We start from the raw sequence: 15000 nt of genomic DNA on the forward strand, positions 1-15000 counted from the left end.
CGAAATACCACAAAGCATTTCGCCCGGCGTGCTAACGATTCTGCCAGCTCACCGCCTTCACTCACTGTATGTGTGTATCGGTAGATATATGACAACAGAAATGTGAAGTAGGAAGTTCTTGGTATTAGACTGATGTTGATCCAAGGGCTGTTCGAGGCTTAGCTTAGAAGGAAATCACACACACATACATACACGCTTACACTCACATACATACACGCTTATACACACACACATACACAAAGAAAAGTGAAGTGTTTCTTACGCACCAAACATCAAATTAGGGTTTCTAGTTACAAGGTCATCGAATTTAGATGATTTAGGAACACATTGTTGTTTGTTTGACACTCCGTAACGTTGGATTTTTAGTTCCCCGTCGTCGAGCCTTTCCATACGAATCGCGTTTCTGGATCCTACGGAGGGATCTTCATTGAAATAATTAAACGGTAGCAGAAAGAAGCTGTGATGTTCTCCGACTGTCGGTATCACCGGTAAATCCTCCATGTGTGGAATTCGGTAAGATCCAAGGGTTACCCAAACTACCAAATCCTACAAAAGATTTTAAAAACAAGAGATATAGACATAAATGAATCTGCTAAAAGACCGAATGTAGAATGAAGGAAACGGGTTATATAATGTATGCAAGAAACTAACGATGGCTATACATATATACACACATATATATGGATATGTATAACCTATATTGTAGATACGTAAAAAGGACTCATTTAGCTATATTTCAGTAGTATATATAAAAAAATCAACAAACAAAAACATTGGGGACATTTTCTGTTCGGCTGTAACTGTGGAAATTTTAAATTAGTGAAAAGTTTAAAATTTGATGTACCGTAAATCCTCGAGTATAGTCCGCCCTTGAGTATAATACGCAGGGGATTTTTAGGGGGCTGTACCTCTGAAAAAACCTAAAACTTGTGTATAATACGCAGACTTGTCACACGCGACGGGAGTTGTACGATATAACCGCACAAGGTAGCAATAGCCGGACACTGAACAAATGCATTCAGGACGGTTTCGTCGCTCAGTACGTACCTCGAACAAGTCCGTATAACAGAATATCCGTATCTATAGAGTTTATTTCGAAACGGTAGCACCTCCTGTAGCATGCCAGGCCAAGGACATTATTATTATTATTGTATATATAACATAATGCAAACGTGTAGCTTTTTTTGTGCATTTTGTTTGCAGAAAATAAAGAAATAACAGTAATAACGTTTAATAAATGTTGCTTATTGCAAGTTATGGATGATTCTTTTATGACTTCATTGCTTTCAGGCTTAGCTTAAGGTAGTTTCGCGCCCGACATCACAAAATGCATCTGAATAAACATTGCCGGACAGCAAATAGAGACTCGGACATTGCTTCGAAAATAATTTTCATTTTTAACCTCGTATATAGTACGTACTAGGGATTTTGACCCTTAAATTTTGGGAAAAAAATGTGGATTATACTCAAGGATTTACGGTATTTATGTAATTTTCCACGCGGAATCTCAGGAGATAATTTACTTTTTCCAGAACAATTCTTTAAAAGTTACAGGGTTTTAAAGTTTGATGATTTGGAAGATGTCATTTTGTGCGTGAGAGCGCATTGTCAACTGCAACCAAATGAAATATTGACGGTATTCTGCTTTACGCACGCCATATAACATCGCATAAACTGTTTTTTCTTTTGAAATTTTCAGAAAATGTTTGCGAATTTGTATTATATACACGGAAATTTATACGATTAAGCAAAAACGAAACAACAAAATTTTTCGAGCAGGAACGACTCTGTGGTTGCTCACACGTGACTAGCGGCTATCTTTCTTATACACACACACACACACACACACATACACACACACACACACACACACACACACATATATATATATATATATATATATGTATGTATATACATATATATGTACATATATATATATCAGTGCGAATGATTTTGTTAAGCGGTGTCGAGTTTTACAATTCTGTAAATAATAATAATCGTATTTTGTTTATACGCTTAAAGCTTATAGCAATCACCGTGCAAATGGCTAAGGAAAATAGTCTAATAATGCAGCATATAAGCCCTCGACAGAAAAAATAGACTTTCTCGTACGCGTGGGGGAAAGCCTACTTTTTACTGTCGAGGGATTATATGCCGCATTATTAGACTATTTTCCTTAGTCATTTGCACGGTGATATATATATATATATATCTTTTACTTTTTACTTGTTTCGATCATTAGACTGCAGTCATGCTGGGGCATCGCATTGAAGGGTTTTGAAAGTACCTCTTCTATCAGTCCCTTTTGTTGAACCGCTAGGTTACGGGGAAGTAAACGCACCAACACCGGTTGTCAAGCGGTGGTGGAGACAAACACAGATACAAACACACACACGCACATACGCACACACACCTATATACGACGGGCTTCTTTTAGTTTCCATCTACCAAATCTACTTATAAGGCTTTGATCGGCAAGAAGCTATTGTAAAAAACAAAACAAAAAACACCTGCCCAAAGAGTCACGCAGTAGGACTGAACCCGGAACCATGTGGTTGGGAAGCAAGCTTCTTACCACAACAGCCCCGCCTGTTATACATGTACAGAGAGAGAGAGAGGGGGGAGGGAGGAGAGTGAGAGTAGAAAGAATGAATACACGTCATCAAGGATATATTTTGCAACCCAGTTGATGCATGTTGTGATATGCATATTTAATCGATCCTCTTATTTAATCAACTAAATTGCCATAGAAAGAGATGAATTAGGCGTCATTCTGTTAGCAAAAGCGATCGAGTTCACGACAGTAAACTCTGACTGACAAATATTTCAATGACCAGTACTCATGTCAAAGGGATAATGCGATAAGTTTATCAGAAATCCTTAGAAATGATATTTAGTTTTATTTTCAGGTCAAAATAAGATTGTGATTTATTCCGTGTTGTCCTTAGTTGCCCTCGTATAACGCACATTTCTTGAGAACTAACATATATGTTATATACTAAGATAGTTTATAAACTGACAGATATTGTATCGATTCTTTAGTTTATTATAGTTTTATTTTACTTTATTTTTATATAATTTTATTTCCGTTACTTAAAGTCCTCTATCAACGAAAAGAATATGTTCCTTAATGGATAGTATATTTCTTAATAGATAATAATTTTCATTTATAGCCCTAATTATTTCAGCCTGTCTTCTTCGATTTACTGGGTGTACTTAATGACATCATGGATTAAGTTACAATTACTCACACACACACTTTACTAGACAAAATACATGTTTTATGTGCTACTAATAATCTCTTGTACTGAGAACATGCCAAACAGTTTTATAACACGTCTGACATCTCGGTACAGTCATCTGGCACAGCCCACATGGCATAACGAATTAAAAATTGAATGAAAAGACAGACGAGAAAAAGCAAAAAGGAAATATATAGAAAAAGTGGAAGGTTAAAATACCGGAAAACGAAAAAGTAATCAGAGAGAAGTAAACTTATAAAAACATTTATCTCCCTTAGACCGTAAAGTATAGGGTTGGAGAACATAGTGACTTGGAATTTATGGTACAAGTTAATCAAGTGTAGGAGGATCTTCCCAATTCTTCAATCCTTCAAGCCTTATAATTGTATTGTAGTGTATAACTGTAGTATAGCGTACACTACACACATGTACACTACGCACTACACTATATCCATGTACACTACACACATGTACACTACGCACTACACTATATCCATGTACACTACACACATGCTCATGCACACTGGAGGTGGTACTGCATTTATGAGGTCCTCCCATAGTAACGAGATCAATACGTTTGCGTTTTGCCTCTTATAGCTTCAGATCGATGTCTACCAGGAGAACAAGAGCAGGAGAAGGATTAGTGGAGGGTTTACGACTGAGTTACATTAAATATGATAGGAGATAAAGAAACCAGTGGCTATGAGTGGTCTTGATTTTTAACTTCATAGTTAAGAGCAGTGGATGTTGTAGTAGTAGTAGAATAGGTTTAGAGATGACACAGATGATCTGTAGCTTAAGTTGGGGGGATGGTGGAGCTTATGGCGATAGGGTGAGTTTTGTGTATATGAGACAGGTGTTAAGGACGTGGGGGTTGCGTTGGAAGTGGATATACGGTAAGTATCTGATGGATGTAGAGACAATGGTAGTTCGACGGCGACTGGATTTGGAGGTTGAGAAGGGATTTAAAGATATTTTGAGTGTCTTTGTGTCGATCAGGACCTTGTGGAGTGGATGATATTAATTACTGAAGAGCATTAAAAAAAAGGTAAATGGTTCTGTTCTACATTAGAAGCGTCAGAGTGAAGTTGAGAACTGAAAACAGTTGCGAATATTGAAGTAATCAAAGACAATGAGTTAAAAACGTTGGGGGAAGTGAGGTAGAGATCCACGATGGAAGAGGGCCGGCAGATTTTGAAGAACAGTCGAATCAGCGCGTGAATCTAGGAGGAATGAGGGAGATATAGTCTGAATCAAAATGACAAGTCTCGTCTCTGTTAGGCACGTGGCAGTGAATAGTTGAAGGAAGCGAGCGTCTTGAAAAAGCACAAAAGTAACTTTCAGCATGAAGTTGGAATTTAGAATTTGAAATAGATGAAAACGAAAGATAAGAAGGTGAAAGATTGGTGTCAGCGAGGAGCAGGATGTGTTACTTGAGTGTTAGCAAGGAGTGATGTGCATCAGCCAGGTTGGCCAGAAGTCCACGGACATGCGCACACACACACGCGCGCGCTTTTATTCATTTGTTCTTTTATACGTTTCAGCCCGAAGGCTGTGGACATGCTGGGGCACCGCCACTGTAATCACCTCTTCAATGGCTAATCTTAAGTGATTAGCTTTTGGTGAAGAAGGGCGTTCGACACTGCTGCCCTCTTTTGCGTCTCCAGTTTTGATATTGGTTCATGTGGGACCTTGAACAACAGGAGGTGAAGTTGTTTCTTGAAAACATCTACCCCCACTCCATGAAGATCCCCCAGATGTTTTGGCAAGGTATTAAATACCTGTGGGCCCTTGAATCACAAGCTGTTGACATGATCCTCACTCTAGATGGGACAACTGGGACTTTTGGAACAGTGCATCATATATACATACATATATCCATACATACATACATACATACATACATACATACATACATACATACATACATACATACATATACGAATAACTGTATAGGGGATTGAACGTGATTCATATTTTATTGAGATTTTATTGACTGTTCAGACTAAATGTTTGCAAAGAGGAAGAAGTGTCCACGATTTGTCAAAAACCAATAATTTGGTCTCTTTAGGTAGGACAACTGAGTGTGACTGAGGGTGTGCCTCCGGAAATCCTCTCTTGGCAGAGACACCAGTTCTAGCTAATAGGGCAGTCATCCGAGGTGTTACACACGTGACTGGGCACGCATTTTGCGATCTCTAGTAAAAAGTTTTTCCACACACAAATTCTGACAAACAGAGGTGCTTCGCCAAGGAAAGCATATAGGCAAAAAAGTAGTCGTACCTTAAAAAAAATTGCAGAACATGAAATGTACTCTTAAAAACTAAACAAACACAAAATTATCATAATAAATGGAAGAAAGGAATACTTTTCAAAAATAGCGTTATATTTGAGTTTCTTTGATTTTCTCACTATTCTATAATATTGAACACATTAAAAATCAATTTTGGAAATTATTATAAAGCTACGTAAAGATTAGGTAAGAAAACCAGAGTAACTTTGTACTTTGGCATAATTAAAATGTGATTAATGTTGAATATTGGTTTCAAATTTTTGAAACAATGCCAGCAATTTCGGGGGAGCGGGTAAGTCGATTATATCGATTCCAGTGTTCATTTAGTACTTATTTCTTCGACTCCAGAAGGATGAAAGGCAAAACTGACTTCAGTAGCTTTTGAACTCAGAACGTAAAGACGAATGAGATGTCGCAAAGCATTTTGCCCATCGTGCTAATGAGTCTGCTAACTCGCTGCCTTATCGACGTAGAATATTGGCATATTTTTGTCATAAAGATAACCATTTCTGTCTCCTCTGCTACGATACATGTTATCATTGTTGCTATTCCTGTCTTAACACAGGAAATGTTGCGTAATCTAACATTGCTGTAACGTAGCAGCCGTTCTTCTCACATCTGTTTCAACTGACCATTAAAATGGCATCCGAAAACGTTTGATTCCATAAATTATTTACAAGATTTCAAATTTCTTGGGATTTAAAAAAAAAATTTTGTAGATTAAAAAACGATGAACAAAATAAAAAGTAAAGACATTGCACAATATTCGTTCTAGATTTACAAAACTTCCGGGAAGTGACTGGGTCCTGGGACTAAACAGCAGCAATAACAAATGTAACATCAACAAGAGCAAGACAAACACTAGCGGCAGCGGCAGCAACAACAACAACAACAAGTTATTACAAAAATAACGACAATCTAGCTTCTGCTGCCCTAACCGCTTCATCAGAACTAAAGATAAGGAAACTGAAAATAATCTTTGCGAGATATTGTCTGCAGATGGAATTGATTGGTTTCAGACGACAGTTATCAGATATATAAAACGGAAGTTAAACACAAGCGTTTTGTTGAGAAATATAAGAGAAAGAGGGAGAGAGAGAGAGAGAGAGAGAGAAGGAGTGGGTATGTTAGCCAAAGAAGGAAGAAGAGTGAGTGGAAAGAATGAGAGAGAGAGAGAGAGAGAGAGAGAGAGAGAGACAGAAAGCGAGTGAGAAAGATCTGTCATAAGAATTTATGGAAGAGACAGAGTGTATGTGCGTGTGTGTATGTGTGTGTGAGTGAGTGTGTGTGAGTGTGTGTGTGTATTTGTGTTTGAGAAAGAGAAAGAGAGAGAGAGAGGTGAGAGAGAGAGAGAAACAGACAGATGCGAAAAAAGAGTACAAAAGTGAGAGAAAGAGAAAAAGAGAGAGAGAGAGAGGAATGGGGAAAGAGAAAGATCGTGTGCGTGCGTGTGTAAGCCAGAGGAGGAAAAGTGGATGGAGCGAGAGAGAGTGAGACAGACAAACAGACAGACAGAAAGTGAAAGATCTGCTGTAAAATATAACTTAAGAGAGAAGTATAGAAGAAAGAGAGGGGTGGAGAGACGATGAGAGGGAGTTAAGAGAGAAATATCTATTTCTTTACTACCCACAAGGGGCTAAACACAAAGAGGACAAACAAGGAGAGACATAGGTATTAAGTCAATTACATCGACCCCAGTGCGTATCTGGTACTTATTTAATCGACCCCGAAGGGATGAAAGACAAAGTCGACCTCGGCGGAATTTGAACTCAGAACGTAGTGGCAGACGAAATACTGCTGCGCATTTCGCCCGGCGTGCTAACCACTCTGCCAGCTCGCCGCCTTGAAATTTTAATTAATCAAAATTTATTTAATAAAGAATGCTATATGTAATCAGTAAAACAGTAACAAATGTGGATATATTTGGGTCTGATTAGACCTCGGCTTATCTTGTAATTTACCTACAATCGAAAAAAGATGCTTACCTGATCAACTATGCTCTCGTCATCATCAATATATTTCTGAAAGTCAACAAGTGGTCTCAGGCCATCATACGTTACATATTCAGAACTGCTACGAGTCTCATTGTCTTTATGGACAGTTACTGCTAATTGGTATCGACTCCAGGATCGACTTCGTTCAGTGCCGCGATCAAGGGGTAATAATTCTTTGCTCATTGAATTAATTTGGATTCTATATGATCTAGGAATACCTTGTTCGGTTCTAAATTTGTCGTTGCTAAAGACTAAATATTTCGGTCTAGAAAAGTCAAATTTGTACGCAGCTTCCTTTTCTGTAGAAACAAGTTTTCTCCTAAATTTATTTTGATAATAATATTTTTCACCTCCCCATTTTCGGTTGTCAGTTTTATCACCTTCAATATTTAACATTTCAAATCGATTTTTGATCCCTTTGATGTCTATATCAATTCGGTAATTGAATAAATACTGGTGAATATTTCCGTGTAAGTGTTTATGGAGGTGATTACCGTAACGTTTTTCATCGCTTTTAGGGTAGGTCCCCATTATATAACCTGTGGGGATGCTACGAACTTCCACTGCCCCGTTCTGGTGGAAAACAAAGTCAAAAATATAATCGCGGTTGATCACAGTTGTGATTGTTCGAAAGACTAAAACATCATCCATCATTCCTGTATAGAATCTTCCAGATCGTTTTGTTGAAGAATGGTGCCGTCGCAGAGGAATCCCAGTGTTTTGTTCGAAAACACAGATTGAAAATGGGTTCTTTTCAACTATGTCTTTACTTCGTTCAGAAAAATAGTAAGTTGGGATCATCAAAGAATGTTCTGGACAATCGGCACCTGGTATCAGACCGTTATTTGTTCTGCCGTACATAGCAAAGCTATCATAATAATTGGCAAGCATTGTTCCTGGATTTTGTCCTGAATAATGGACAGCTACTTCTTGGAGACTAAGTTCATAGATAATTCGTTCTTCCTGATAGCGTATATTAAATAATTGAGGCCCTGTAACTGGGGATAGTCTATAGATAAATTTCCATTTCATATATTCAATTTCTGACCCAACAATCCGGTACCTTTTACCGTCTGGCTCTGTTTGGTAAACACGGCGTTGACCTGTAGTTGGAAAGGTTTCGCCTCGTAAATTTGCTGTAGAAAATAAGTTTCCATTCTTAACAGGAAATTTCCTCCGCACTTTTTTAACAGATGGATCGTTTTGATAACGGTCAACAAATTCTGTGATAGTTTTGAACAGTTGCCCTTCGTACCAAATTGCCTTTATTGAGAAATCCGTCGGATTGTTCCCTGTTAAATCCAATAAAATATTCATGTCCAAAGGGTAGAGAGAAGAATATTCCATCTGATAGGAAAGCATGATCCACTTCAGTCTTTCTTCGGTTCTGGTAATGGTAGAAGAAACAGGTGTTGCCAAATAGAATGTCAGGCATCGGGCTCCACAGTTTAACAAAGAAGAACCGTAACTTTCTCTCATTATTCTACCCAAATCTCGTTCTAATATATAAATAAATCGGTCGTTTTCAACGAGCCACTCTGTCTCGCTAGCAGGTCTAAAAGAAAATGGGACTGTTGTTTGTAAGGTATGCTGTGTCGGCTCAGGTAGGGGACCAACATTATACTCTTCAACAACAGGTTTTCTTTTGTCTCCACGAAAGATAACAACTTTAGCGTTTCTTTGCGGCTGTCCAGCCCTACCTTCTAAATAAGCAACAACTTCAGATTTCTTGGGTAACATTAATTCGATATTATTCACGTAACTAACATTAATACTGTTGACTTTCTCTGGATGCACGATATTTAAATCGGACTGGTTTTTAACGTAATCGAATACTGAACGTATTTCTTTGGGTGATAAATCCGCAAATATTACAGGTTTCTCTGGATTAGCGATTATATAACTGGCAAGACCTTCGTTACACACTTCAGCACGTAATCGCTTTAACTCGATCACTGACAGAATTGAAAATGTCACAAAGCCTACAATTAGGCCAAGTGTGAAAACAAAGAACACAGAACCGCATAGTTTCCAATTACATTCTTTTTCCGTCATCTGAAAAACAAAACAAAAAAAAAAACGTTATTCAAGAATATAGTGTGGAATTGAGTTGATAGTATATCATAAATTCATAGAATATAGGGGATAACCGATTTAATCCCGACTTGGACAAGATTTGAACTCCGAAATAGAAGAAACTAAATACATAGAGATATACGCATGCTCAAATGAAGACATATACAATAGAAATACAAAATGGCTGACGGTTAGTAAGGAGAGACACACAAATAAGAAAGAAGAAAGCAAAGGACCACTGATGCGGTCACAGGAGTGTGACGAAAGAACTCTTGCCGAAATAAGATTAAGATTAATGCAAAAAATAAATAATGCTGAAGCAAAGTAACACACCAAATATATAGTGCGTGTGTTTTTATTGGCTAAACTGTCAAAATAACCATTCCTAAATACAACAATAAACTAAATACTGTTTAGCATTTAATCACTTTCTGTCATTTGGCTGCGTCTTTCACATTAAATATTGTAATTTATTCCCTTTGTAATTTATGCAATCACTAAGCCGTGCACCTCCTGTCTGTCTGTCAATCTATCTCTACACTTCTTCCATTGATGTGCTTGGATTCCGTTGGTGAGGAAGCTTTAATTATGTTGGTCAAAAATGTCAACAGTAGATGACTTCATCCTCACAGCGACACTGGTTCCCATCCAAGTGTTTTTTCATGTTGGGGAACAGATGATAGTCAGTTGCGGACGAATCAGGAGAATAGGGTCGGTGTTCAACACAGTTATGCACAGCAACCATTGAAACTAATGGTTTGTATGCTGGAGCATTGTCCTGACGAAACAAGATCCCTTTCGTTCGTTTTTCTTGGAGTTTGGTCTTGATAGCCTTTCGTAAATGCCTCTGCAAGTTAGTATAGTACTCTCCATTGAAGGCGTGACCTTTTTAGAGATAGGCAATAAACACAATGCCTTTTGCACCCCACAAATCACCTTCCCTGCAGATGAAATGACCTTGGAGTTCTTTGGAGTAGGTGAGGAGGGGCGTTTCCACTTCATGGAGGTGTTTGAAATTGATTAGAGGGAGGTGAATAGAGAGGGAGTGAGATGCTGACAGGTTAGTATCCAATAGAGTGGAGTAATATTAACTGCTTTTGGTTGAAGAGGAGAAATGAAAGAAGGGAAAGAATACCACTTGTGAGGGTGGGGAAGCTATAAAGGAGGTGGGATATAGTGGGTTAGATGAATTTTCAAAGGTAACAATGAGTAGGAATAGCTTAATGAGAAGGATGATATTAGTTGAGATCTAAGTTGCTTGGCTGACCTTGTCGTACCTCAAGGTTAATTTTAATTAAGGATACTTATAGATATGGGATTATATAAATTTAATAAAATGGGCAAATGATGAGTAGAACCTGTGTTTACATGAAAGTATTATATTTGAGAATCTTTTAAGTTAGAGGAGTTGTGGTGTCGAAGGATGGTTAGCGATTCTCTTAAACATAATTCACACATACCGATGTCTGCATTGTATGGGGAAGCTTCATTTACGATGGTCCAGGATAGGGTATAGGGAACATTTTCAGATTTGAGGTTGTGTATATAAGAACTTTTTTCTCCATCCAAAATCTAAATTATCTACCTCCATAGCAACTTGTATGCATCATGAAAATAAGCGGGTGAGTAATTAAAAACATAACTGTATAATGTAATATGATGTACTACAGGACGTCAATTGTACGTAAATAGCCCATCTGAAATTTTATTACAATTAATTTTATGAATATTCATACTGTTTTACATACAGTGCCTTTAGTTTAAGTGACTTACCCAGAAGAGAAGAGCGCCTGTGAACTTATTTTTAGACGGACGGTGTCCGAAAAGTTCATAGCAGTAACATACATAGCCTGTAGTTTTGTCGTAAGATAATTTACATATTGTGCCTAATACGTCGGCGATAAATTCGCAAGCTTCTTTTTTTATTCGTAAATTGGTTACTAAATTACTTAAAGATTTTATCGTCAGAATAATTACACCAGTTAACATTTTGAAAACTTTTATTCGTTGAGCAAATGCGTCATTAAACATTTATTTAAAGTTTTATTGACAGATTAAGTACGTTGTATTTCTTATCAAAGAAGGATAAATTAAAATACGAAAAATTATTGATGTGAAATGTATTCAAAATATATAGATGAAAAACAAATCGAAATTTAAATGTGTATTATAATTTGCTTGAAGCCTTGTAATATGTGCAAATGATTTAAATGTTTGAAAAAGCCTTTCAGCAATGCAAGTGGGAAATTAGGTAGGTTTTGTAAGGAGATCTTGGTAAACATAAACAAAGAGAAATATATTGTAGTACGTTACATAGATTGTTTAATGAAAATATTTCGGGAAAGATTCCCTTCTTCTAATAAAGGGTAATCAAAGATTTTCAAAATATGCATCGTTACCTGAAGGCATTCCAAGTTTATTTTTAAAACAAAATTCGAGGAAAGTGTTATTAGAGGATTATTTTAAACTAGAGAAAGAAAAACCATTCTAAAAAAAAGACAAATGAGGAGAAAGAAACTCTTAACAAATCCTGTATTTCACAAATGGTGGTATGCATTCACAATGTTTTAAATTTTTGTTCTATTAACTTCCTTTTTATATATTTGTTCCTTTTGCAATTCTTCATTGCCCCCTTTTCAAGATTTTAAAATATTTCCAGTTTGTAAGATGGATTTTTTTGTTGTATTAATCAAGTGGGATACATTCATTCTGCAGATATAAAAGCAAAACGAAGAATGTATCGACAAGTATTTGGCTTTTCAGGCGATTAACTTGTGATAAAATTACAGGCAATATAATTAAACACAATTAATTAAAAGAAATCTTTTAAGAGCAGACACTGGACCCGATTATTTGCAACAGAGTTGACTATGATAAAGGTTTAGATGATAGTATTAAACAGTCAACCACCTAAAAAAGGAACAAGATTCCTTCCACACAGTTTCTTATTTCTTTACTGCCCATAAGGGGATACACACAGAGGGGACAAACAAGGACAGACAAAGGGATTAAGTTGATTACATCGATCCCAGTGCGTAACTGGTACTTAATTTATCGACCCCGAAAGGATGAAAGGCAAAGTCGACCTCGGCGGAATTTGGACTCAGAACGTAACGGCAGAAGAAATACTGCTAAGCATTTTGCCCGGCGTGCTAACGTTTCTGCCAGCTCGCCACCTTAAGCACAGTTTCTATCGACCCGATTGATATGCACACGGCTGTGGTAGATCCGAGGCTATGGTGGAATATACATGTCAAAGGCGTCGCGCAGTGGGATTGAATGGGAAATTCCGTAGTAATGAAACTAACATCGTAACCACAAAATCCCCTCTACAACAAGTGTGGGGCCTTAGGGAAGGTCTGATCGAGTAAACAGATAACGCAAAGTGTCTCATCCTTCAAAATCTTTTTTTAAGGTATACTCAAAGGAGGGTGGAGGCGCAATGGCCCAGCGGTTAGGGCAGTGGACTCGCGGTCGTTGGATCGCGGTTTCGATTCCCAGACCGAGCATTGTGAGTGTTTATTGAGCGAAAACACCTAAAGCTTCACGAGGCTCTTGCAGGGGTGGGGTGAACCTTGCTGTACTCTTTCACCACAACTTTCCCTCACTCTTTCTTCCTGTTTCTGTTGTACCTGTATTTCAAAGGGCCAGCCTTGTCTCACTCTGTGTCACGCCGAATCTCCCTAAAAACTACGTTAAGGGTACACGTGTCTGTGGAGTGCTCAGCCACTTGCACGTTAATAAATGAGCTGCGACGTCACTGGTGCCAAGCTGTATCAGCCTTTGCATTTCCCTAGGATAGCGTCGGTGGCGCGGAGAGGGGAGGCTGGTATGCATGGGTGATGCTGGTCTTCCAGAAAACAACCATGCCCAGACTTGTGTCTCGGGGGGTAACTTTCTAGGTGCAATCCCATGGTCATTCATGACTGAAGGGGGTCACAGCTCAAAGAAGGACTACTTTACGCGATGATTTTTATTTTGAGAAAAATTAAGGTTTAATCTGAGAGGGATTCCGCTGTTAATTCTAGCTGTACAAGCAACCATGTATAGGGTGTACCGTTGGTTTGTTTAGTTTCGGTAGTGTATGAGAATTTGATAACGCTCACTGTGTCTACAGCTGCAGCCTGGTTCAGCACAATCAAAACCTCACTTGATGATGCTGAATAAATAGGGCCGTCAGTTTACAGCTGAACAGCATCAAGTGCAGACGTGAGACAGTATTTTCAGCCCTGTTTTGGAGTGAAATGTTTGATTGTTATTTTAGTGTCACGTGTAACTGTAAATTTTTTCCCCCACTCTATCTTATCTGTTGTACATAAACCCCACATTTTCTTGGCTATTTATAATACAGTCTGCCGTTATTTAGACATATGACATTTACAGAAACTTAGTCAGCATACTATGACTTAGTAACCATTGTAGCCCAGTGGCAAAAAGGAATTGAAGGCAACAGAAATTGGCATGCGGTCTATATTAAAACTATTAAATTGGTCATAACAGTTCCTGTTTAACAATATTAAGGAAATGATGAGGGCCGAATGAATAAGGCATCATAGCAATCATTTACAAGATGTCGTTCGAGGCAACTAGGAAACCACAGAAATAGCAACCATATTCCATTCAAAGCACACCATACTAATATAAAAAGGGAATGGCAGAGTGGACAACGTACTCCTGAATAAATTGTCAACAAATAAGATGGGATGGTTATGGGTGGCACGCTCTGATTATGTATATGCTTTATCAAAACCATCCTGGGTATTAAGAACGGTAGATCAAAAGTTTTGCAGTTCGTATTTCGATACAGTGTGTCTATACATGAGAGACTTAATTCTCAAATAGCCTAGAGCTCCTGGCTTATGGAGTATATAAAAAACAACACTAACAATAAATTCAACAATGTTAGCAGTAGTACCACTATACTCTTGAGTATTTTGTTAGCTTACAATACTGCTTTCCAATCCAGCTACTGGAAAATTCTAGAGTTTGTTGATGAATTGAGCGCAGTGGGAAAGTTTGAGGTCAGGCTCACAGGTTTACAGGTTTGATATAGTAACTCGAAGTACAGAGTGAAGGTGCGTGTTTTAGTGGTTAGATTATTCGGCCCACGATCGTAAGGTCCTGAGTTCGATATCCACTTTATTTCGCGCTGCCCCAGTCTGCTCAGTTGGCAAAAATGAGTAGTTTCTGCATTTCAAAGGGCTAGCCTTGCCACATCCTGTGTCCTGTTGAATATCCCTGAGAACTGCGTTAAGGGTACGCGTGTCTGTGGAGTACTCAGCCACTTGCACGTTAAATTCACGAACAGGCTGTTCCGTTGATAGCATCAACTAGAACTGTCGTCGTCGTAACCGACGGAGTACCAGAAATACTCACGCACAAAGTCAAGTGGGCT

At 38.1% G+C, this 15000-nt stretch overlaps 1 protein-coding gene across 1 annotated transcript in view; it reads right to left on the reverse strand.

Moving 5' to 3' along the window:
* Nucleotides 1-15000, reverse strand: part of LOC115220554 (putative amine oxidase [copper-containing]) — an 83800-nt gene that overhangs the window by 48 nt on the left and 68752 nt on the right. Inside the window, exons 2-3 of the mRNA XM_029790701.2 lie at nt 7521-9584; nt 1-546 (exon numbers count right to left, since the gene is read on the reverse strand). The exon at nt 1-546 is cut by the window's left edge and continues 48 nt beyond it. Coding sequence (XP_029646561.1) covers nt 259-546; nt 7521-9584 — 2352 coding nt within the window. The 3' untranslated portion in view covers nt 1-258. The remainder of the gene's footprint in view (nt 547-7520; nt 9585-15000) is intronic.

Source organism: Octopus sinensis, linkage group LG16, assembly GCF_006345805.1.
Source record: "Octopus sinensis linkage group LG16, ASM634580v1, whole genome shotgun sequence".
Classification (NCBI taxonomy): domain Eukaryota; kingdom Metazoa; phylum Mollusca; class Cephalopoda; order Octopoda; family Octopodidae; genus Octopus; species Octopus sinensis.